Source organism: Ranitomeya imitator, chromosome 4 (assembly GCF_032444005.1).
Source record: "Ranitomeya imitator isolate aRanImi1 chromosome 4, aRanImi1.pri, whole genome shotgun sequence".
Taxonomy (NCBI): domain Eukaryota; kingdom Metazoa; phylum Chordata; class Amphibia; order Anura; family Dendrobatidae; genus Ranitomeya; species Ranitomeya imitator.
In genome coordinates this window covers 12,423,151-12,447,077 of record NC_091285.1, presented here as the reverse complement: position 1 = coordinate 12,447,077, position 23,927 = coordinate 12,423,151, and the positions used below count along the sequence as shown (strand labels likewise).

At 44.5% G+C, this 23,927-nt stretch overlaps 2 protein-coding genes across 2 annotated transcripts; both read right to left on the bottom strand.

Moving 5' to 3' along the window:
• Nucleotides 1-3,616: 3,616 nt before the first annotated feature.
• LOC138675080 (E3 ubiquitin/ISG15 ligase TRIM25-like) lies at nt 3,617-6,512 on the bottom strand. Its single transcript, XM_069763059.1, has one exon. The coding sequence runs from the start codon at nt 6,418-6,420 to the stop codon at nt 4,771-4,773; it is 1,650 nt and encodes a 549-aa protein (XP_069619160.1). The 5' UTR covers nt 6,421-6,512; the 3' UTR covers nt 3,617-4,770.
• Nucleotides 6,513-12,179: 5,667 nt separating this feature from the next.
• LOC138675082 (E3 ubiquitin/ISG15 ligase TRIM25-like) lies at nt 12,180-16,645 on the bottom strand. The gene is made up of 2 exons (XM_069763061.1): nt 15,046-16,645; nt 12,180-13,069 (listed from the first exon to the last, which is right to left on the bottom strand). The coding sequence occupies exons 1-2, from the start codon at nt 16,453-16,455 to the stop codon at nt 12,821-12,823; spliced, it is 1,659 nt and encodes a 552-aa protein (XP_069619162.1). The 5' UTR covers nt 16,456-16,645; the 3' UTR covers nt 12,180-12,820.
• Nucleotides 16,646-23,927: the final 7,282 nt, after the last annotated feature.

The window sequence follows — 23,927 nt, the reverse complement described above, 5'->3', positions numbered from 1 at the left end:
GAGTCCTCCCTTCTAGGTCTATCCAAATTAAATCTCTCTAGGGGTAAAAGAGAAAATATTTCTATGTACTCCCCTTTCCAGATTTTTTCCCTAACCTCTTGTTTTAAATGTGCCCCTAACGGGCCCTCGAAGCAGACATAGACCTCCCCCCTAGCCGCATCGTCTAGTTGCGGTACATCCTCCTTTTCCTTATCCTGCAAAGCTCCCTCACCTGGTGCATCAATTCCTGACCCAGGCCCTGGTGCTGTTCCGTCCTTCTCCCTTGATGAGCTCCCCGTGTCTGCCGCAGGACCCGCACTGCTGGATGTACCCGTAACTTCAGACAACTGTCTAGACCCCTCAAACGACCCCGTATTTCCCAACCAAGCAGCTGACGGCAAAGACCCCCTGCTAAGACCGGACCCCCACAAGCCCGCTAGCTCCCCTAAACCTCTAAGGATTAAACCCATACCCCCGCTAGCAACTCCCGAAGTAATGTCACTATTCCTAGCTTCAGGGGAAACTATGCCTGGCAAATTAAAGATAGGGAAAATGTTCTCACCTAGCTGCCTGGGTGCTGTGAGCCCAGCAGCCGAAGATCCAGCTCCCAGCCGAAGGTGTCCTGCATCCCGACCGGCTTGATCCGCGATGTTGCCCGCCGAACTCCTGGCGGCCGTATCCGTGTCCTGGCGACTCGGTGATGCCGTCGACTGCCCTGGTGCTGCGGAAAGGGAAAAGGCCGAGCCAGCATCCTGCCGCCCGATGGAAGATGTGCGGCTCCTTGCCACGGATACGTCCCCGGCACTACGTACCGAAGCGACGGAATGTCGCCTGCCGGAATCCGGAAAATTTCCGCCACCACCAGCAGAGGACGCAGATCCAGGAAAGTTCCGGCCATCACCAGCAGAGGGCGCAGATCCAGGAAAATCCCGGCCATCACCAGCAGAGGGCGCAGCTGCAGGAAAATCCCGGCCAACACCAGCAGAGGGCGCAGAACTAGCAATATCCAGGCCACCACCAGCAGAGGGCGCTGCTGCGTTGAAGACTCCAGAGCTGTGCACTGCAGAAGGCCGCACGCTGATGCCAGGGCCAGCCGACTGCCGCCCGCATAATCCTCGGCGCTGAGGGGCCACCGCACCTGACCCCCGTCTCCTCGGCTGTCGCTGCCTCCCACGCTGAGCGGCGCCAGCGGGCATGCTGACGGCCGCCGTACCGGCTCCTGCTCCTGCCGCCCCACGTCGCCCGGACACTGAAGGAGGGGAGGAAGGATCCACCCCCCGTTGTAGGCCCCGCCGCACTGGAGGATTCCTCCCGGCGCCGCGCTGTGAGGTGGAGGGAACAGCGCTGCTTACCGGAGGGTCCGCAGAGGGGCTCCTATTTCGGCGCCGGGCCCTGGGGATGATGTCCGGGCTTAGGCGCGCCGGAGGCCTAGTCCTCCGCGGCCGGCGCCCGTCCTGCGGTGCCTGCGATGGTGCTCCCGATGTCCCCTGGAGAAGGCTGTTAACGGATGCATTCAGCCAATCTGTCCCCTGGGAGCTGGCTGCCGTCCGGAGACGCTGGAGGATCGCTTCCACGTCCATTCTGGTAAGTGTGACAGAGATTCCTCACTTGTCACGCAGGCACCTAAAATGGATGCCTGCGTGAGGAGCGTGCCCCTTTTTATGTGCCCCCTCCCCACAGTCCCCTAGTTCCACCCCTTATTTTCAAAAAATGCCCCTAAAGCCACCCCTCAAGTTCCCAGTTAACCCCTTACCACCGTATCCCTTCTAACTGCTCCAGCTCCCCAGGTCCCACGTAACCCCGTCATGGCGGCCTCCCTTTACGTGCCGTGGGCCCCCAGTACGGCCTTTCTTCCTGGCTCCTTCACATATCTTTCAGTACCACCTAAACAATGTAAGCTCTGCTGCTACTGTATACCACATATCAGCATTGAGCAATGTAACATCAGCTAACTTCCCTTATTTTCCTTTCTACGTCATGCCATTCTGCAGCTTGAATTCTGCCGTTCTGATGAATTTCACATACTTTATACCTTCTAAAATTCTTCACGTACTTAACACCTTCATGCTCCGCTACTATTTGAGGAGCCGTTTTCTCATCAGGAAGCAAAAGGCTCTCCTGTTGCTTGCCCAAATTATTCCCCATTGCAAAAAAAAGAAATAAAAAACACAACAATAAAAAATCTCAAGTAGGTAAGTATATAAAGACACGAAAAGTAGAAGAAAAAAGGGAGCTTTCAAAAAATTGATGCAAGATGTTGAAATCAAAACATAAAAGAACCATAAAAAAACTGGGTACACGATCCAAAACTCAGGATCTTCACAGAGAAGGAAGAAAAATAAATAAATAAAGACCCCTTTTAAACAACAAAAAAGTGAGGAGGCAGAAAAATAAAGAAACTTTGAAAAACTTAAAAAAAGGTCTAAAGACTTCAAAAAAGCAACAAAAAACAGAAAATAAAATAAAATTAAAACGGCTTCTCCTCTCCCCCCTCCTTTTTTTTTTTTTTTTTCTGTGTACGCTGCGCTCAAATGCAGTCAGAGACACACTTCCCCTTTTTATCAGCAGCTGCTGTTATACCAAAAATCATGTATGTCACATCAAAAATGATAGATATCATTTAGTTTCACCTCTTCAAATAAATGTCATACATATGCAAAAACAGGAAACTTAGCAAGAAAAAGAATATGAAAAAAAACACAAAAAAAAACGGTTGTGACTGTGTGATTTACAATGCATATATTTCTCCAAACTGCATGGAGGAGGGGAAGTTCTAAATAGAGAACAGATGGGGAGAGAGAAGAAAAAAAAACTTTTTCAATTCTATGTAGTCAAGCAACAATACATGACATTAACAGACAAAGAACATTGACATCCAGGAGATTCGACACCCTCTTTATTATTTTGTGACACGTGCAAGAAGCGCTGGGAAAACAGACTACTGCCAATCGCACTGAGCACACCTATGCCCGGGCCACCTGAGTGAGAAACACAACAGGTGGGATTTCTACCACCCCGGTCCAAGCTATCTAACTAGATAGTCGGCACTACGGGAATCTGCAGTAGCCCTGTAAGTTATCACTACCCGTGCCTGGATATGGAGCCACCTGCCCCGAGACTAACTATCCCTCCTATGCACGGGAATCCTGCAATAACTTATCGAGCGATTTGACCTCCTGCGGTCTGTTACCCAGCAACCACAAACAGTCACTGTTCCTTTCTTCTCCCGGATGTTACACAAACACAGAACATATACACGGCACACAGCAGACACCTCGACTTATATCCCAGGGTTTAGGTTCAGGCTCGGACTTTTTACACTACCTGGGAATGCGGTGGTGACCACACCTGACCGGCTAAAGGTACAGACCCGGACTGGGCACAGGGGACATTCAGGTAAGATGATAGAATTTTCTTACCTTACTCTGATGGAGCTGCAGTCTCCGTCCCGTGGGCCAAGGCCGTGGCCCGCACCCTCGTCTGTGCGGTCAGCCGGATCCCCTCCTGTGATATCTTCGTCCGAGCCGTTGGGCGCCATTTGATATGGAAATTTGGGTTGGATAAATCTACCCGTGTGTGCTGCGGCCGCTCCCAATTATTTCTGAGCCCTTAAAGAATGAATGAGTCTGACACGTGATGACAGCTTGACATTCAATCAAAGACTGGAGATTTATTTCCTGATACATAGTTTTTATAATAACATATAGCAAGGAGTGGTTGGGGCGGTTAGTTAATTAACATACAATTCAGTTATTGGTTATCTGATATATATGGAATATTGTGATTAATGCTCATATGACTGCTGATTATGCAACTAAAATGTAGCTCTCGGTATGTAGGGCAAAGTTGAGGCATCTGACCAGGACTCAGTTGAGACAACTCATCAGCACTTAATACATCTGGAGTTCTTCTGCTTTTTGGGTGGAAAACACTGAACAGTCTGTCTGGCTTATATTAGTTTATGTCAGCCATTTTAAGCAATTGATTATAAAGTAGCTGAGTAGATAGATATATATATATTTGCTTTGTGTAAGTATATGTGATTTATAGGAATATATATATATATATCTATATATATATATGATTTAAAGGCGTATACATGCAAGTGAGATCTACATGATATACATATTTCTATCACAGAAATTTGTCATAAAACAGTAAACTGGGCCGTCCTGACCGTCCGCGGTTCCAGCGCTGAGCTCCTGATGCTGATTCTAATGTCCGGTATTGGCTAAAGCCTTGATGCGACTTCGAAAGTGCAGCAGCCAATCAGTGAGCTCAACGGCTCTGCCCGTGTGGATAGCATGCCTCCCGCAGAGATGCTGAGCTCACTGATTGGTTGTTGCGCTGTCAACATGACGTCAGTGCCGCATCCTATACCGGACATCGGAAGCAGCACTAGAAACTCAGCACCGACACCGAGGACGGTGAGAAGAGCCGCAATCTATACCAAACTGTATCCGGGGCTGAACATTTAGGGTATGTGCACATTTACTGCGGATTTTATGCGGATTTTGTGTGGATTCCACCTGCGGTTTTCTATTATGGAGCAGGTGTAAACCGCTGCGGAATCCGCACAAAGAATTGACATGCTGCGGAATGTAACCCTCAGCGTTTCTGCGCCTTTTTTTCCGCAGCATGTTCACATAGCCTTACTAAAAGGAGATGACCCCATAATATTTATCTACAGACACCAGCTATACCCCTCCCACCGGTGCATTCTATTGGCTGATTGCTTCACCAATCATATTCTAATCACCGTGATGTAATCTGTCACTGGGTAGATTTCTTCTAGGGCAACGTTTCCTCACAGCTCCTCCATGATATCTTTATAGAACCATTTAATACACATAACACAGCATGTAGGGGCTCAGAGAAGGCGGCAGTGAAGGTGTGTAAGTGTCTGATGGGGTCACACAGCTCATAAAAGGACAACTGCCCGGCCTCATAATCCAGACATATCCTGACTCTATCACTGGAGATCCCGAGAGGTAACGGGATCACTTTACTGCCATGCATCACTGAATACTGATTATTATTCACCCGCCCTTTATGTAAACACCAGGACTTGTTATTATCTCCAATGTATAACTTCTGCCCCCTCCTGTCTATACTGGGGTAACACATCCCCACACTCCACCACTCAGATCTACTGATCTCCACATCCCAGTAATGTCGTCCTGAGGTAAATCTCCTCCCGCTCATCACCTGATAACCCTGGAATCTCTCTGCTGTTTCTGGACGATTCTGTGTTATTCTTGTCCAGGTCGCAGTTTTCAGGTCGTCTGATATAAGGAGGTTATTAGCAGCCGTGTTTACATCCAGTAATATGTCTGCAGGATCCTCCACATGAAAGATCACATTTATATCTCTTATCATATCAGATAATGTGTGTGATATGTGTGAGATCAGCTCCGCACCCCGATCACCTCCATCATGTCCCCATCTGTCTTCATCACCTCCATTATGTCCCCATGTGTCTTCATCACCTCCATCATGTCCTCCTTTGTCCTCATCACCTTCCTTCTCCTCAGGATCACACAAGTCACCGATGTTTGGATCCTGTAAGACAGTCAGTGGATCCGTCATGTTACACAGCTCCTCAATGTTCCTCATCTTCCTGGACAGGTCGTCCTTCTTTATTTCCAGCTTCTGGATCACATCAGACAGGGACATCTGCTTTTCCCACCTGGAGATCTCACTTAGGACCCGCTTCTCCAGCTCGTCCACCCATTTTCTGATGTCTATAAACAGGGCAGTGACTCTTTTGGTTTCTCCAGATGATTTTTCTTTAACTTTTCTCCTGCGTTCCTCCAGACTCTTGACTCTTTCCTCTGTTTTCTCTCTCTTTGTGATCAGTTTCTGGAGAACATTTCTCAGTTTCTTCTTCTTCTTCTCTGAGGCCTCATCCAGCATCTCCACCCGGTGTCCCCGATGTTCCCCAACCAAACTGCAGGACACACAGATACAAGCGGCGTCCTCGGTGCAGTAATATTCCAGGATCTTCTTATGGACAGAACATTTCCTGGTCTCCAGAGAAGTGCTGGGCTCAGTGAGGACGTGTTCTGGTCCTTTACTGTGAAGTTTTAGGTGTTTCTCGCACAGAGAAGCCTCACAGTGTAGACAGGATTTCACAGCAGGTACCGGAGAGTGAAAACAGTAAGTGCAGCAGATCCCGGTGATCTCCTCCTGATGTGGCTCAGTAGACAAGAAGTTCTCCACAACATTACTCAGAGTTATGTTCCTTATCAGTGCTGGTCGCCTCCGAAACATTTCTCTACATTCAGGACAGGAATAATCTCCAGACTCGTCCCGTGTATTCAGGACCTGATCAATACAGACCCGGCAGAAGTTGTGTCCACATCTCAGGGTTACAGGATCCGTATACAGGCTCAGACAGATGGAACATTCCAGCTCCTTTCTGAGACCAGCAGACGCCATCGCTGAAAGCAGAAGGAAGAAATGAAAGTAAAATTCTCCCGTAAACACCCAGTGGGTGTGACCCACAATTACTAGAAAGCGAGGGCCTGAACTTGTCCTTCTGGCTGTATCTGCAGGTTTAGTGACGATTTCATAAAATACCTACAGTACTTAAGGTCGGTTTTGTCACTATCACTCAGGTTTTTGTGCTATAAAGATTTTTTATTTTGTGTTTTTCCTTGAGTCATTACTGCAGCCCGTGCTGAATTGTGACTTCTTCTATTTCCTGTTTCTGCCAAAGCAATAAATCTCCGCCGTTTGTTGCTATGTTTTCCTTCGTCTGTTAGAGCTTTTTCAGACGTCCCTGATCATCGGTCCGATCTCGGATCACAATATACGGAGTGGCCATTCGTCTCCCAACCCCGAGCGTGACAGGTTCATATATTTCTATGAGGCTGTCAGTCTTGGGGTTGGGAGATGCGCGGCCAGCGCATGCATTGTGATCCGAGATCACGGAAGTCTTAAAGAGCCCTACTTGGGTTTAATGTCATCACCAGAGGGAATAATAGGAGCTTATCGATCACTAATTCATTGACTGAGGTATAATATTTAAGGGTTTATCTAATAAAGTCTACCACTGTCCATATGTTGTGTTAGGTCACCTGGAGGGCCTATGGGTGTCACATTCAATCTCAAAAGTAACCTACAAATGACCATGTCTTCAGACGATTTGTGTTATAAAGATTCTGCTTCCTACAGTGACGATAGATTATCCTATTTCTTCCCCTATGATCCTATAGTGCTAACACCACAGAATTTTTCCTATGGAGCAAATTTGTAAAGCAGAAACTTTGGGAAGCAGAACTGCAGGATAAATTGAAGGGGATGTCCATGAGGTCATGAAAATTGGATTGGTCGGTGTTTGACACCAAGCTCCTCTACTCTACCGTACAGGTGATACCTGGAGCTAAGGACCCTGGAAGTTCACAGTATTCAGAGCTGGGACAGCAGAGCTCATATAGTGAGTAGTGATCGGTTCCTGGTCCTCCGGCTTAGATTACATTTACTTTAATGAGAACCCAAGCACAGCCACAACACAATGTACCCAAAATATTGCTGCATCCTTAAAGAATCCCACCCGCAATTTATACATAGACATATAACACTGTGTAATCTATTTCATCCCAGCTCAGTTATATCCATAAATTATTGGCATCTTGTTCATGTGATCCAGTCTGACCACCAATTCCATACATTTCCCTATTTGGCCAAGATGTCGGTCTCGTCTGTTGTTGAGAACATCCAATGAACTACAGAAATACATTAGTTTAGCATGAAAATCCTCCTGGCTGCCTCCAAACCAAGCTCTGCTCTCACTATTTCTCGGTATGAACCCCCTTCAATGCCATAATTGCTGATAATACGGGAACTGGATCATAATAGGGAGACTCAGTAATATGAAGATCAAACAAGGACATTTTGGAGACACTTCTGGGCTTCTGAAGGGCAGGCTGAATTATCATTCATTTACATTGTTAATGATGCTAAGATTAGAGTGCTGAAGGAGAAATCAGTCCAGGAATGAAGCTGTGCTGATACATGAGAGCTAGTGACGACAGCAGAACCCTGGATACCTTACAAATTACGGCTTTTGCTAGATTCAGACTTAAGTTTGATCCTCAGTTGCAAGATGGAATCTTCCCCCAACAGATGCAAATAGTGTCAGACGGACGCCATTTACTATAATCTGGTCTTTTTGGTTTCCATAAAAGCAGCATGAAAGTATTAGACACTTTATCTGAGTCCAAATGTACACCATTGTTGTTAGTGGATCCATCTGACACAATTTTAGTCTGTAATCAGAGGAAACAGTGACATTTTCATAGCTCCTTTCTTCGTTGTGAAACCAGCCTTAGGCTAGGGTCACATTGCGTTAGGGCAGTCCGTCTAGCGCATAGCGCTACGGACTGCGCTAACGCAATGCCCCAAAAGGGATCGCGTTAGCCAATCCCGATAGCGCAGATCCCAGATCTGCGCTAGCTAGGAACGGACCGCGAAACGCTGGTCCGTCACTCAAATGACGGCACATCGCTAGCGCACGCCCAATGTGGGTGTGCGCTAGCGATGCGTTCGCCATTACAGGCTATGGCGGCGTTAATGGACTACGTTACACCGCGTTATGCCGCGGTGTAACGTACTCCGTTAAACGCGGTCACATAACGCAAATGTGACCCTAGCCTTACACATGAAGGGTTAAATCCAGGGTGATTATTGTGGACAAATGTTTCACAATAATCTTGCAGTGGAAACAGGCAAAGTATCACCCCATGAATGCACAAAGTGCTGCACAAAAGATCACGGTTCTCAGCAGCACATCGTTCTGTGTAAACTGTGTAAATATATCTTACTCTGCCAAGAATAATGGCAGCCAACGCCGACTGAACAACGGATTACAGATCATGAGTGACATTCAAAGCCGGATCGTCCTGATTAAACAGGTTATTAAACGTCAAACATGTAGCGGGAAGGTATTTGTATAAGGCCACACGATTGTTGATTCTCTCACGTGAGAGAATTGGATCGATTGTGGTAATGAAACATTAATCAAACTTTGCTTCGAGTTTGAGCCGAGTGTCGCCTTATTGTGATCTGATTATCTTCGATGTGAGAATCACAGCACAGGTGAGAAGATGGAAAACGTAATTTCTCCATCTTCTCTATTGTTTGAGTACACGGATGCTAGACTGCACTCGGATGTCATCTGAGTGCAGTCCAATATTTCACACTCATCCATAGACTTGTATGGGTGAGTGTCATCCAATTTGAAAAAAAAACCGCAGATCTCGACTGCGTCATAGCATAACATTGGCCCGAGTGCTATCCGATAAAATATTGGAGAGCCGTGTTATACATTATTTGTGAGCGATCGCTAACACTGAGCGCAGCGATTCCCATGATCCAGATATGTTCAGAAACACATAATAAAACAAACACCCCCAAATTCTACCCCAACATTTCCTGCTATCTTTATCAAGAGAACATGTGATTAAAAAAATGTATGTGATGAGAATCACATTTCTCTCTTACTCTGTGTTAGCTACAACTTCTGCCATGCTGTGAGGAATTTGTATTTTTTAAATTACAGTGATATTAATTTCCATTTATGCCCATGAGTTTGATAAGTAAAAGATGGGATGTCAGGGATGAATATCGCTATTTATCAATGGCTTAATTAAAAAGTTTGGTAAAAAGATGTAACAAACAGTTCATAGTTCGATGCCATGTCCGATGGCTTGGTAATTATAGAGTATTGTTATCATTGTACTGTTGTTTTCATACTGCCTTGTAATCAGGTTTGCCTTTTAGAAGGTTGTCCTGTCTCTCTCCCTGTAGCCCAGCTCTGATGTCAGTAACTCCTCCCTTCTTCCTCAGATAGTGTATGTCAGCCATGTTTCTAGTTCATCTCCATGCATTTCTCGCTTTAGAATCGTCGTTTTATCCATTGCAATTGTGCATAATGCAAGAATTCAAATTCAGCTTGAGAATAAAACTTCTGTTATCGTCATACGTGCCTCCGCAGTCGAGTTAAGCTATCTGATGAAATCTCTTTTGTGAGTACTGGCCAATACTGACATAGAAACGGTGTCACAGGAGCCTACACTCACATTCTAGTTACAAAGTCAGAATATTCCCAGATCTAAATGTTAATTCACGCCACTAATTTTTCTATGGCCAGTATTTTTGGGTGTAAAAGGCGGAAACTTATGTTAGGGTGCCGGAGGGCAAATTCAGGCAGTAGGGGTAATAGTAGACGACGCTGCTAATGCTACCTTGTTACATCTCTCTGACCGATCTGTGTGTGTTGGGGGATGTAAGAGGAGGGCCTACTTGCTTGATCTGTCTTCATACGGCACCAAAATATCTCGTCTCGACCCTGGAGAAAAGTAATAATCCCAAATAATTGATCTCACCTGTCTATAAAAGGCCGACACTGACTCAGAACAAATTAAGTTACCAGCAAGAAAATGTGAAAATCTAAAGCTTCAAAAATTAGTTTTATAAGAACATATTAAACAACTCATGGAAGATTTTACCGAATAATGAAATGAAGCTGGTAACATACTTTGTGGGACATCTAATGTAATGCACATTTTAGCACCTGGTAGAATATATTAACCCCAAAATGGGAAAAAATACAACCTATATAGTAAAGCTATTACCCCATTACAAATTAAACAAAATTAAAAATTAAATATAAGAAAAAAAATTAAAATTTTGATCAAGTTCAGTTATTTATTTTATTAAGTGCTGGTGCGGTCTACAGAACGTATGGGAACTGCCCCAAAATCACAGCGACACAAATCAAACATGCATAAAACTTTTTTTTACATATGTTGTATGACCACACTGTTCTTTTGCCTTCGGTATCAATCTCATCCCAGTGATGGTAATTTTGTTCCTGCAGAATGTATACAGAATATTGGCTAAACGTGGTCTCGGAGATGATCATGTGAGCTGCACGGGAACAACAGCGCCGTCTTCTCGAAAGATCTTTTTTAATACAATCACATCCAAGTACCGAGAACCCAGAAAAAGTCTAATCTAAACAATCATAAAAACCTTCTGGACTCTCGGGATTTTGTACTTTGGTTCTTGCGAAATTAAAGAGCCAATTAGACCACAACCACCGATTACAGTTTATTTCATATATTTGTTCTCCCTTTTTATTTGCGTTTTTTTACACTATTTTCGTTCTATCCGAATGATTATCATTTTAAACCCAAATTTTAAAGTCGTTCTCATTAATATTAGTAATCAATAACTTTTCAGATATTTATCATTTTTGCTTATAGATGCAGTAAAACAACCAGTCAACAAGCGCTTCATCTTTTTTTTTGTTCTGTACTGTTTTTATATGAGCTTTATAATATTCTTACCACATCCTCCCCCACATTACACATTAGTGTTGGGCTGCTCATCTTGTGTATTTAGCTTCCCACAGTTAGGTCAGGGTCCTGCTCGGCATCCATCTATTTTGAGGACTTCAGGCACATAGGTCACCATCCTGATTGGGTCACCTTGTCGCGGTGGGTTGAGTTTTATGAATTTTTTAACCAAAATAGTGTCCACTGAGTACCCTAGGATTTTTTTTTTACATGTATTACTACAATTTATTTACTTACTGCAGGACATCTATTTACTGCTTATATTCTAAATTTTGTTTCTTAAAACGACTAGTATTTATTTATTGTGCTGATTTTTATTTTATGACTGTTTTCTGGGAGATAAGCCACCGCCAGTCAAGTCTGGCAGCGACTCTTTCATAGGAAACATAGGAGCAATTGGTCCATCCCAGTGTAAGGAGGTCTCAGGAGAGATAAATGTAATCCGAAAAATAGTTCAGCTATATAATGTACATGGGGGCTTTACCGATAGCAGCGGAGAGGGGGATACACAGATCCACAGATTGTGGAGTGGAACATCCAAATTATAGGTAGGAACTGATTACACAAGCAACATACTGGGAGGAAGGCGCACACAAGACGACATGACATTGGGTCTCGGAATCCAGGAAAAAAAGTGTTTTTAGTCTGCTAAAACAATAAGGCATAAAAACCTATACATAGTTTGTACTGATACATCTATAAAGGCCTAAACAATTATTTTATCACATTATTTAAGTGAGAAAATCTGTAAAAAAAAATTAATAACATTGTAAATTGTTGATCTTCACATTATCTGGATTTAAAAAAGTAATGAAATAGTGGAACGTATTTAAAAAAAATCACACAAATGAAAATATTAGTAATTGATAAAAAATAAAATTATGACTCAGAATTTGGCAGGATAAGGCGCTCCTGATGAAGCGCTCATGACAGCTATACGCATGGGGTCTCCACATCCACTGTGGGCAGTAATGTCATTTCTTCACTTGTATTTACAAAGCTTTGGAAACTGTATTATCTATTTCATCATTTATTTAGGGATTAGTTTATTTCGGTATAAAGCGATGAACCTTTATGATCCTGCTATTTTTGTGTTTCACCTGACGGCTCTGTGTGTTCACCATTATGACGGTTCAGGCCCTGAGGTCTGACCTCTCTTAGATGTGAATATTATTGATTTGAATTTTGTGCTATTTCTCAGGATTTTCTAAAAATAATGCAATTTTTAAGACATACATTCTTACATTTTGTGTTGTCTTTATGTTTGTTTTTTGTTTTTTTTTCATCCATTCTAAATGAATATTTCAGCCTGAAACCTAATGAAAATGATGGAAATCACTAACATGTACACATTTCTTACATGTCAAAGGCGTCCATAACTCTAACATGATAACCTGGAGAAAACAGGAAGGGCTGAGCTATTGCCTCTCTCACAACAGCACCCAACTGGCTGAAGGGTGGTCCAATCAGATTGCTTAATTTCTGAATCTTTGGGCAGATTTTTTTCGAGCTTGATGGTTCCTCACAGCTCTGGAGCCTCCTGATATATCTAAACATCCTCCAAATACATAAAATGCAGCATGAAGGGGCTCGGAGAATGCGGCAGTGAAGGTGTGTAAGTGTCTGATGGGGTCACACAGCTCATAAAAGGACAACTGCCCGGCCTCATAATCCAGACATATTCTGAACCGATCACTGGAGATCTGGTGAGGTAACTGGAATGTCTTACCATAATATCTGACTGAACATTGATTATTATATGCCAGCCCTCCATATAAACACCAGGACTTGTTATTATCTCCAATGTATGACTGAGGTCCACACCTGTCCATACTGGTGTAACACATCCTGAAAAAGGAGAAAAAGACGTTAGATTATACTCACCCAGGGGTGGTCCCGCTGCTGGTCAGGTCGGATGGGCGTCTCCGGTCCGCTCCGGCGCCTCCTTTCTTCTTTCCATGACGTCCTCTTCTGATCTTCAGCCACAGCTCCAGCGCAGGCGTACTTTGCTCTGCCCTGTTGAGGGCAGACAAAGTACTGCAGTGCGCAGGCGCCGGGCCTCTGACCTTTCCGGCGCCTGCGCACTGCAGTACTATCCTCTGCCCTCAAGAGGGCAGAGCAAAGTACGCCTGCGCCGGAGCCGTGGCTGAAGATCAGAAGAGGACGTCATGGAAAGAAGATAGGAGGCGCCGGAGCGGACCGGAGACGCCCATCCGAACTGACCAGCAGCGTGACCGCCCCTGGGTGAGTATAATATAACGTCTTTTTCTCCTTTTTCAGGTAACATCGGGGGCTTATCTACAGCATTACAGAATGCTGTAGATAAGCCCCTGATGCCGGTGGGATTACCTCACCCGCGATTTTCGGGGTGACAGGTTCCCTTTAAGACTCTGCAGTGTGAGAGGTCACATCAGGGATGCGAAACTGAAAATGTTAAATTTTTATGCATATGGCAGAAAATAATCTTCTGCTTTATGTATCAATAGAGGGCATATGCGGTTTCACATCACTGATCTGTCAGCAGCGGGTAACAAACAGCCCAGCTTGTGTTTCAGCTTTGCACGGCTCAGTTATTACAAATCCAATTGTGGAATTTTGCAGGACAATTAAGCTCTGCTAGAAATTAGCTAACAATGATATAATACTGCACAGGCAGATATACTGATGTGAGTAAATGGCAGGAGATAAAAAATGGTCAGGCAGGTACTGTACAGGATCAGAGTGTGAACAGAGGCGTAAGGTCAGTGCTACACCTCTATGAGCTTGATGATAACTCAGGGAGGTGGCGCTAGTCTGGGCTTATTCGGTATATTAACAGAAGTATGCATTTACTGTTCATCTCTTAAACATATATATATATATATAATAAAAAGTCTCTACATTATACTGTTATAATAGACTCAATGGCAATATATGGGTTACAATGTTGGAGCGCTGGTTTTAATAATATGGTCACCTTCACACTGTATTTTTAAATATTAATTTGCTTTCTAAATAACCTTCATTAAACATTTTCTACCATTTTGCAATTGTAGATATTATGCATGGGAAATCAGTCCAGGAATGAAGCTGTGCTGACACATGAGATCTGAAGAAGACGGCAGCATCTTTGTCACACAAACCTCACATCCAACCTGTATTACTGAGAGGGACACGACCACAGGAGACCAGTCTGAAACTGGGAACAGATTGTGAGCTGCATATTAGGAGGTCTGGGAATGGATGAAGATTGCAGCCTGAAACTTAGTACAACTAAAGAAAAACAGTAATATATATATAATTTCCCTCAACCAAAGGAGTCCACAGCCCATAAGGGGTTAATGTTTGTATGGATATGCAAATTGTCTCTGGAGATGAAGAGGACTTGAGCTCTAGTGCCACCGACTGGAAATATTGACCATTCAATGAGCCTTGTCACATGACTTAAGGATAAAAGTCCGACCAGACGCTCTCCAGCTTTTATCCTAAATCATGTGGCAAGATTGCTCCTTCATTTACGATTCCTCTCAGCTCCTCCTGATATCTTTATAGAACCATTATATACATATAACGCAGCATGTAGAGGCTCGGAGAAGGCGGCAGTGAAGGTGTGTAAGTGTCTGATGGGGTCACACAGCTCATAAAAGGACAACTGCCCGGCCTCATAATCCAGACATATTCTGAACCGATCACTGGAGATCTGGTGAGGTAATGGGATCACTTTACTGTCATGTTTCACTGAACACTGATTATTACACAACCATCCTGCATATAAACCCCAGGACTTGTTATTACATCCAATGTATGACTGACGCCCTCTCCGGTCTATACTGGGGTAACAAATCCCCACACCCCACAATCCAGATCTCCTGATCTCCACATCCCAGTAATGTCGTCCTGAGGTAAATCTCCTCCCGCTCATCACCTGATTACACTGGAATCTCTCTGCTGTTTCTGGACGATTCTGTCTTTCTGTCCAGGTCGCAGTTTTCAGGTCGTCTGATATAAGGAGATTATTATCAGCTGTGTTTACATCCAGTAATATGTCTGCAGGATCCTGAACATGGAAGATCACATTTATATCTCTTATCATAGCAGATAATGTGTGTGATATGTGTGAGATCAGCTCCGCACCCCGATCACCTTCATCATGTCCTCCTCTGTCCTCATCACCTCCATCATGTCCCCCTCTGTCCTCATCACCTTCCTCCTCCTCAGGATCACACAAGTCACCGTTGTCTGGTTCCTGTAAGACAGTCAGTGGATCCGTCATGTTACACAGCTCCTCAATGTGTCTCATCTTCCTGGACAGCTCGTCCATCTTTATTTCCAGCTTCTGGATCACATCAGACAGTGACTGTGACATCTTCTCTTCCTGCCTGGAGATGTCACTCAGGACCATCTTCTCCAGGTCGTCCACCCGTCTCCTGATGTCTATAAACAGGGCAGTGACTCTTTTGGCTTCTCCAGATGATTTTTCTTGAGCTTTTCTCCTTCGATCCTCCAGACTCCGGACTCTTTCCTCAGTCTTCTTCTTCTTTGTGTTCAGTTTCTGCAGAACATTTCTCAGTTTCTCCTTCATCTTCTCAGAGGCCTCATCCAGCAGCTCCACCCGATGTCCCCGATGTTCTCCGGCCAAACTGCAGGACACACAGATACAAGCAGCGTCCTCAGTGCAGTAATATTCCAGGATCTTCTTATGCACAGAACATTTCCTGGTCTCCAGAGAAGTGCTGGGCTCAGTGAGGACGTGTTCTGGTCCTTTACTGTGAAGTTTTAGGTGTTTCTCACACAGAGAAGCCTCACAGTGTAGACAGGATTTCACAGCAGGTACCGGAGAGTGAATGCAGTAAGTGCAGCGGATCCCGGTGATCTCCTCCTGATGTGGTTGGGTTGCCAGGAAATTCTCCACTACATTACACAGAGTTATGTTCTTCTGTAGTGGAGGCCACTTGTGAAATGTTGCTCTACATTGAGGACAGGAATAATCTCCATATCCGCCCTCTGTATCCAGCAATCCATCAATACAGACCCGGCAGAAGTTGTGTCCACATCTCAGGGTTACGGGATCAGTATAAATGTCCATACAGATGGGGCAGTTCAGCTCCTTTCTTAGACCAGCAGATGCCATCGCTCAGAGCAGAAAGAATGAATAAGAAATGTGTTATTCATGTTTAGCAGAAAAGCCAAAAGGCGCGGCTAAACTTGTTGTTCTGGTTATATTCCATGTTCAGTCATAACGAGGATCATTATTGTGTCCAGGGCTGAAGTTTGATTTTTTTTCTCTTGGAAAATATCCTGGGCTGCACTTTTTTCTCTATTTTGCCCATGTGCTTTTATTACTAGAAGTTTAGCAGAATCGACAGTTTGTATTGTAGAAACTCCATTGAATATGAAACTGATTGGAAATAATCAAGCGCACTGTTCGACTATCTCCGATCGGTGCATAAAGAATGAATGAAGGAGTGGCTCACGTGTGATCACTGTTCTATTCCCACGGGGCATTTTACAGCCATGTTCTCGGGACTGGTGGGAGTCCCACACCAAGGTTAGTGGAGAGTGGCATTGTCACGACTCTGATGTCTGTAGTCCCGGGGCCAGGTGCTCCTTCTCTGTCCATAACGCTAGAGGCGTCCAAGCTTGTCCTGTTCCCCAAACTACTTTTGATGGTGAAGACGCCAGGACCATGTACCTTGCCTTATCTCAAGAATCCACCCTCAGTCTGTTCCAGGGAGGAGGGGAGTTGTAGTGTACCTTAATACACCAACCAGCCTAACCAGGTAATACAAACAGGGATAAAGGAAAATACCAATCATACAAATATACACACACAACTAATGTAAATGCCGAGGAATGGAGGATGGGGTAAAACCAAAGTAGGATAAGGAGGGGAATTAGCACACACCAAAACATAGCAATAAATCCACCAAAAGCCTTCTCAAACACCAGCCACCAACCACCATCACCTAACCATGCAGCATCAGCTACCTCTGGCAATGAGTACTAGCCAGGGCTCAGATTTTATAGGAGATGGGAGTGGCTAACAGTGAACAGCTGAGAGCCTTAATGCAGGAAAGTTTCCAAGAGCTCTCAACTGAGATTAACCCCTGCACTGCTAAAAGAAACCTGCACCATTTAATACAGTGTGTTCCAAATTATTATGCAAATTGGATTTAAGTGTCAAATATTTAATTGTTTTGTTTTTCAAATAAACTCGTGGATGGAATTGTGTCTCAGGGCTCAACGGATCACTGAAATCAATCTTAAACACATGTGATAATTAGTTTTCCAGGTGATTCTAATTAAAGGAAAACTACTTAAAAATTATGTTACACATTATTAAGCAGGCCACAGGTTTCAAGCAATATGGGAAATAAAAAGGATCTCTCTGCTGCTGAAAAGCGTTAAATAGTGCAATGCCTTGGTCAACGTATGAAAACATTAGATATTTCACAAAAACTGAGTGATCATCATACTGTGAAGAGATTTGTGACTGAAACAGAGCACAGAGAGAGTTCATGCAGATAAAGGCATAATGAGGAAGGTTTCTGCCAGATATATTCATTGGATTAAGAGAGCAGCTGCCAAAATACCATTACAAAGCAGCAAACAGTTATTTGAAGCTGCTGGTGCCTCTGGAGTCCCTCGAACCCCAAGGTGTAGGATCCTTTAAAGGCTTGCTTTTGTTCATAAACCTACTATTTGGCCACCCCTAAACAGTGTTCACAAGCAGAAACGGTTGCAGTGAGCCCAGACATACATGAAGACTAATTTTCAAACAGTCTTGTTTACTGATGAGTGTCGAGCAACCCTGGATGGTCCAGATGGATTGAGTAGTGGATGGTTGGTGGATGGCCACCATGTCCCAACAAGGCTCTGACGTCAGCAAGGAGGTGGAGGAGTCATATTTTGGGCCTGAATCATGGGGAACAGCTGGTAGGGCCCTTTAAAGTTCCTGAAGGTGTGAAAATGACCTCTGCAAAGTATATAGAGTTTCTGACTGACAACTTTCTTCCATGGTATAAAAAGCAGAAACCTGCCTTCAGGAGCAAAATGATCTTCATGCATGACAATGCCCCATCTCATGCTGCAAAAAATACCTCTGAGTCATTGGCTGCTATGGTCATAAAAGGAGATAAACTCATGGTGTGGCCACCATCATCCCTTGACCTCAACCCTTTACCTTTGGGGTATCATCAAACAAAAGATCTATGAGGGTGGGAGGCATTTCACATCAAAACAGCAGCTCTGGGAGGTTATTCTGACTTCATGCAAAGAAATACAAGCAAAAACTCTCCAAAAACTCACAAGTTCAATGGATGCAAGAATTGTGAAGGTGATATCAAAGAAGGGTTGCTATGTTAACATGTAACTTGGCCTATTATGATGTTTTGGAGTTAAATAGCTTTTTTGTTCAGTAAATGTGACCTCCTAATGCTGCGAATTCTACTGTGCCTAACAATTTGGAACATTGCATTTTGAATTTTTATTCTTTTTGGAGATTATACTGTTATCATTGGGTGGTTTCTTCAATAAAATTCGATGTATAATCTAACGGGTGATGACTTTTATTAAACTGATGGTCATTTGCACCGACCATTTTTTGAAAATCCGAGAAAAATATCATTTGCATAATAATTTGGAACATGGTGTATGAAGGTGAAGTGCTTCTAAACAGTACAGGAGTAGGAGAAATCAGACACTGTGGTCTTCTGGTTCCTCTCAAGCTCTGGTGTTAGTAATAGAGAGGTGTCTATCAGACATCAAGCCCTGGTGTTAGTAATGGAGAGCGGTCTATAACACATCAAGCCCTGGGGTTAATATTGGAGAAGGGTCTATCAGACACCCCCATTACTAACCCACTAATGAAAGAAAAACACAGGTAAAAAATTAATTTTATTTAAATATAGACTCCCCGACATGTTTCCTGGTTCACCAATTTATTAAAAAAATAATCTGCAGATCCACCATAGTCCAAGGAATCCACTGTAGTCCAAAATAAATTAAACAAAAGAAATAAAGACAAGACACTGTCCCTTGTTCACCAATTTATTAGAAAACAAAAATTCCCATGCAGGCCCAATGTAGTCCCTGGAGTTCCCACGTCGATACCAGAATCGTCCAAAGGCTATGGAACCTCAATCAGAGAACTAAGTACCACAGGCTGTAGCACCAGAAACTCCAAATCTCGAGACCCGGCGACTCTGAATAGATGTGATGACAGTAAGTAAACCACTCATCAGAGTCGCAGAGAATGCTGTACAGATAGGGTACAATTACCGTGTGATGTAGCATGTGACCACAGGGAGGCACTAATGGATCACTGGTCCGAATCTTAGTTACGGGCTTTCCTGGCTGTGTCAGGTAACGGGTCCTCCTGCCAGTAGAAAACTAAGCTCAAAATGAGGAGCTGCCTCTTATCTCCTAGGCTGCTCCTTCCCACACTCTGTGACTACCCCTGGGCTTGTGCAGCCTCTCTCCTCCCATATCTGAGAGTATGGTTCTCTGTCCAGAACCATGGAGGCCCATAACTTTCCACCCGAAGCTCTGAATGGAACGGCAGCGGTGCCACTGGATTCTGCTGGATTGTATCTGCGCAGGGAGACCAAATATGCCTACCATATGTAATCCCTGGTAGCTATGCTTCATAACAACATAACAGAGGTTTATAGGAGGCTGCCAGGCAAGGGCGTGTGGGGGAAGGATTGCCGATTCCGAGAATGTGCTCGGCTAGGCTCAGAGATATTGCATTCTGTTATTATAGGTCATTCTCCAGATTTAATACCTCAGAGGGTTGCTGTGACCTGTGGTGCTTGAGTTAGACAAAGGGAGCTTGTTGGCTGCAGCTGCATTAGAGCTCACACCCTTGTGCTAATTTCTAGTCACATAGCTTTAAAGTGTTTGTTCCTGGAGTTTAATTAAGGGAAAACAGTGATCCCATGGAATCCCAAGGGCGGGGGCACATGTCAGGAGTGGAGGGACATCTCCATCGTCCCTCACAGCTCCCCATATAGTTCACCACAGTATAATGGCCCCCATATTGCTCAATAGTATAATGGCCCCAAATAGTGCTCCACAGTATAATGGCCCCATATAGTGCATCCTTGTATTTGGCACCATCCTCCTGGTATATATGGCCTCACCTTCCTGGTATCTGTACCCCATCCTGGTGTATGGCCTCTATCCTGGTATATGGTCCTTCATCCTGGTATATGGCCCTTATTCTGGCATATGGCCCTCATCCTGGTATATGGCCCTCCATCCTGGTACATGACTCCATCCTGGTATATGGCCCCCATCCTGGTATATAGCCCTTTATCTTGGTATATGGCCCCATCCTGCTGGAATATGGCCCTCCATCTTCCTGGTATATGGCCCTCCATCCTGGCATATGGCACCCATCCTGGTATATAACCCTCCACCCTGGTATATGACCCCATCCTGGTATATGGCCCCCATTTTGGTATATGGCCCTCATCCTGATATATAGCTCTCTGTCCTGATATATGACCCCATCTTGGTATATGGTCCCCATTCTGGTATAAAGCCCCTTATCTTGGTATTTGGCCCCTATCCTGGTGGTTTATAGCCCTCCATCCTCCTTTATGGCGCCCATCCTGGTATATGGCCCTCCATCCTGGTATATGTCCTTCCATCCTGGTATATAATAATAATAATAATAATTTTTATTTATATAGCGCCAACATATTCCGCAGCGCTTTACAACTTATAGAGGGGACTTGTACATACAATAGACATTACAGCATAACAGAAATACAGTTCAAAACAGATACCAAGAGGAATGAGGGCCCTGCTCGCAAGCTTACAAACTATGAGGAAAAGGGGAGACACGAGAGGTGGATGGTAACAATTGCTTTAGTTATTCGGACCAGCCATAGTGTAAGGCTCGGGTGTTCATGTAGAGCTGCATGAACCAGTTTTTTTTTTTTTTTTTTTATTAGGCCACACAGGGATCGTTAGGTTAATGCATTGAGGCGGTAGGCCAGTCTGAACAAATGAGTTTTTAGGGCACGCTTAAAACTGTGGGGATTGGGGATTAATCGTATTAACCTAGGTAGTGCATTCCAAAGAATCGGCGCAGCACGTGTAAAGTCTTGGAGACGGGAGTGGGAGGTTCTGATTATAGAGGATGCTAACCTGAGGTCATCAGCGGAGCGGAGGGCACGGGTAGGGTGGTAGACTGAGACCAGAGAGGAGATGTAGGGTGGTGCTGAGCCATGGAGTGCTTTGTGGATGAGGGTAGTAGTTTTGTACTGGATTCTTGAGTGGATGGGTAACCAGTGTAATGACTGGCACAAGGTAGAGGCATCGGTGTAACGGTTGGTGAGGAATATAATCCTAGCAGCAGCATTCAGGACAGATTGGAGCGGGGAGAGTTTGGTAAGAGGGAGGCCGATTAGTAGAGAGTTACAATAGTCCAGACGAGAATGAATAAGTGAAACAGTAAGAGTTTTTGCAGAGTCGAAAGTAAGAAATGGGCGAATTCTAGAAATGTTTTTGAGATGCAGATAAGAAGAGCGAGCCAGTGATCGGATGTGGGGGGTGAATGAAAGGTCAGAATCAAGGATGACCCCAAGGCAGCGGGCATGTTGCTTTGGAGTAATGGTGGAACCGCAAACGGAGATGGCAATGTCAGGCAAAGGTAGGTTAGTAGAGGGAGAAAACACGAGGAGTTCAGTTTTTGACAGGTTTAGTTTCAGATAGAGGGAGGACATGATGCTAGAGACAGCGGTAAGACAATCACTGGTGTTTTCTAATAAGGCAGGCGTGAGATCAGGAGAAGAAGTGTATAATTGGGTGTCGTCAGCATAGAGATGGTACTGGAAGCCAAATCTACTGATTGTTTGTCCAATAGGGGCAGTGTACAAAGAGAAAAGGAGGGGGCCTAGGACTGATCCTTGAGGAACCCCAACAGTAAGGGGAAGGTGAGAGGAGGAGGAACCAGCAAAACATACAGTGAAGGATCGGTCAGAGAGATAGGAGGAGAACCAGGAGAGAACGGTGTCCTTGAGGCCGATGGAGCGGAGCATAGTGAGGAGGAACTGATGATCCACAGTATCAAATGCTGCAGAGAGATCCAAGAGAATTAGCATGGAGTAGTGACCATTAGATTTAGCTGTTAGTAGATCATTAGAGACTTTAGTGAGGGCAGTTTCAGTAGAGTGTAAAGAGCGGAAGCCAGATTGAAGAGGGTCGAGAAGAGAGTTATCTGAGAGATAGCGGGTAAGACGGGAGTGGACCAGGCGTTCGAGGAGTTTAGAGATGAAGGGAAGATTAGAGACAGGTCTATAATTAGCGGCACAGTTTTGATCGAGGGATGGTTTTTTAAGTAATGGATGTATGATGGCATGCTTAAATGAGGAGGGAAAAATACCGGAAGTGAGGGAAAGGTTGAATATTTTTGTTAGGTGAGAGGTGACAGCCGGGGAAAGGGACTGGAGGAGATGTGATGGAATGGGGTCACTGGTGCAAGTGGTCGGGCGAGAAGATGCAAGGAGCCTGCTTACTTCTTCTTCTGTAACTGCTTCAAAGTCAGAGAGTGAACTAGATGCAGTGGGGGAGGGAGGACAGTGCATGGTATGAAGAGATTGGGAGATGATTTCCTGTCGAATATGGTCAATTTTTTCTTTGAAGTAATTGGCCAGATCGTCAGCACGGAGATCTGTGGTTGGGGCCTGCGCTCTTGGGTTGAGTAGGGACTGGAACGTGTCAAAGAGACGTTTAGGGTTATTGGACAGGGAGGTGATGAGGGTGTTGAAGTAGGTTTGTTTGGAGAGGTGAAGGGCAGAATTGTATGTCTTTAGCATGAACTTATAATGGATGAAATCTTCGGGTAGATTAGATTTTCTCCACAGACGTTCTGCGCACCTGGAGCACCCATATAGCACCCATCCTGCTGGTATATGACCCTCCAACCTGGTATTTGGCTTTTCATCCTGGAATGTGGCTCTAATCCTTGTATACATGGCCTCATATATTCAATATATAGAAAAAAAAACACTTGTGCTTACCTTCCCTGCGCTCCCATGCAGCTGCGTCCTGTTCAGTGTTTTCAGAGCATAGTAGTGTGATGATCTCCCTGCTGCGCCCTGAATGGGTCAGCGGTGATCACAGCCTGTACTGTAATACTGACAAGCTGAGATCACCACTCCCCACCGCAGATCATCACCTTAGATCCCTGTAAAATCCTCTCCCTGGCAGCTCATGTCATCACATGTACTGAGCAGTGTGTGGGATGACAGGGGAAAATGAACCCAACAGCAAATGCTGCTGGCTACAACAAAATGGCCACGATCTCCTTCCACAGCTGTGACCTGGACAGTCGAGGGGTGTGCCGAGATCACAACTAGAGGCAGGAGGAGTGGCGTCAATACAAGAGATGCAATTGCCATCATATCGTATCGCAGGCTCTTATGCCCAGGGGCTGCCGTAAGTGAGGTGTGTAAGTGTCCTGCTTAGCCACTACACACCCCCAAATAAAAATGGCAGCCCCCAGTGGTTAAAGTATGAAGTAATTAAAAAAACTAGTAAAGTTGTACATTTTATTTGGAATTACAAATAATTCATTATATAATCAATAAA

Bases quoted from the DNA above. Each gene is read 5' to 3' on its own strand.
- LOC138675080 (XM_069763059.1), bottom strand. From the start codon at position 6,420: ATGGCGTCTGCTGGTCTCAGAAAGGAGCTGGAATGTTCCATCTGTCTG.
- LOC138675082 (XM_069763061.1), bottom strand. From the start codon at position 16,455: ATGGCATCTGCTGGTCTAAGAAAGGAGCTGAACTGCCCCATCTGTATG. The intron at 13,070-15,045 runs GTGATCCCATTA...TATTATGGTAAG, and splicing joins CAGTGAAACATGACAGTAAA to ACATTCCAGTTACCTCACCA.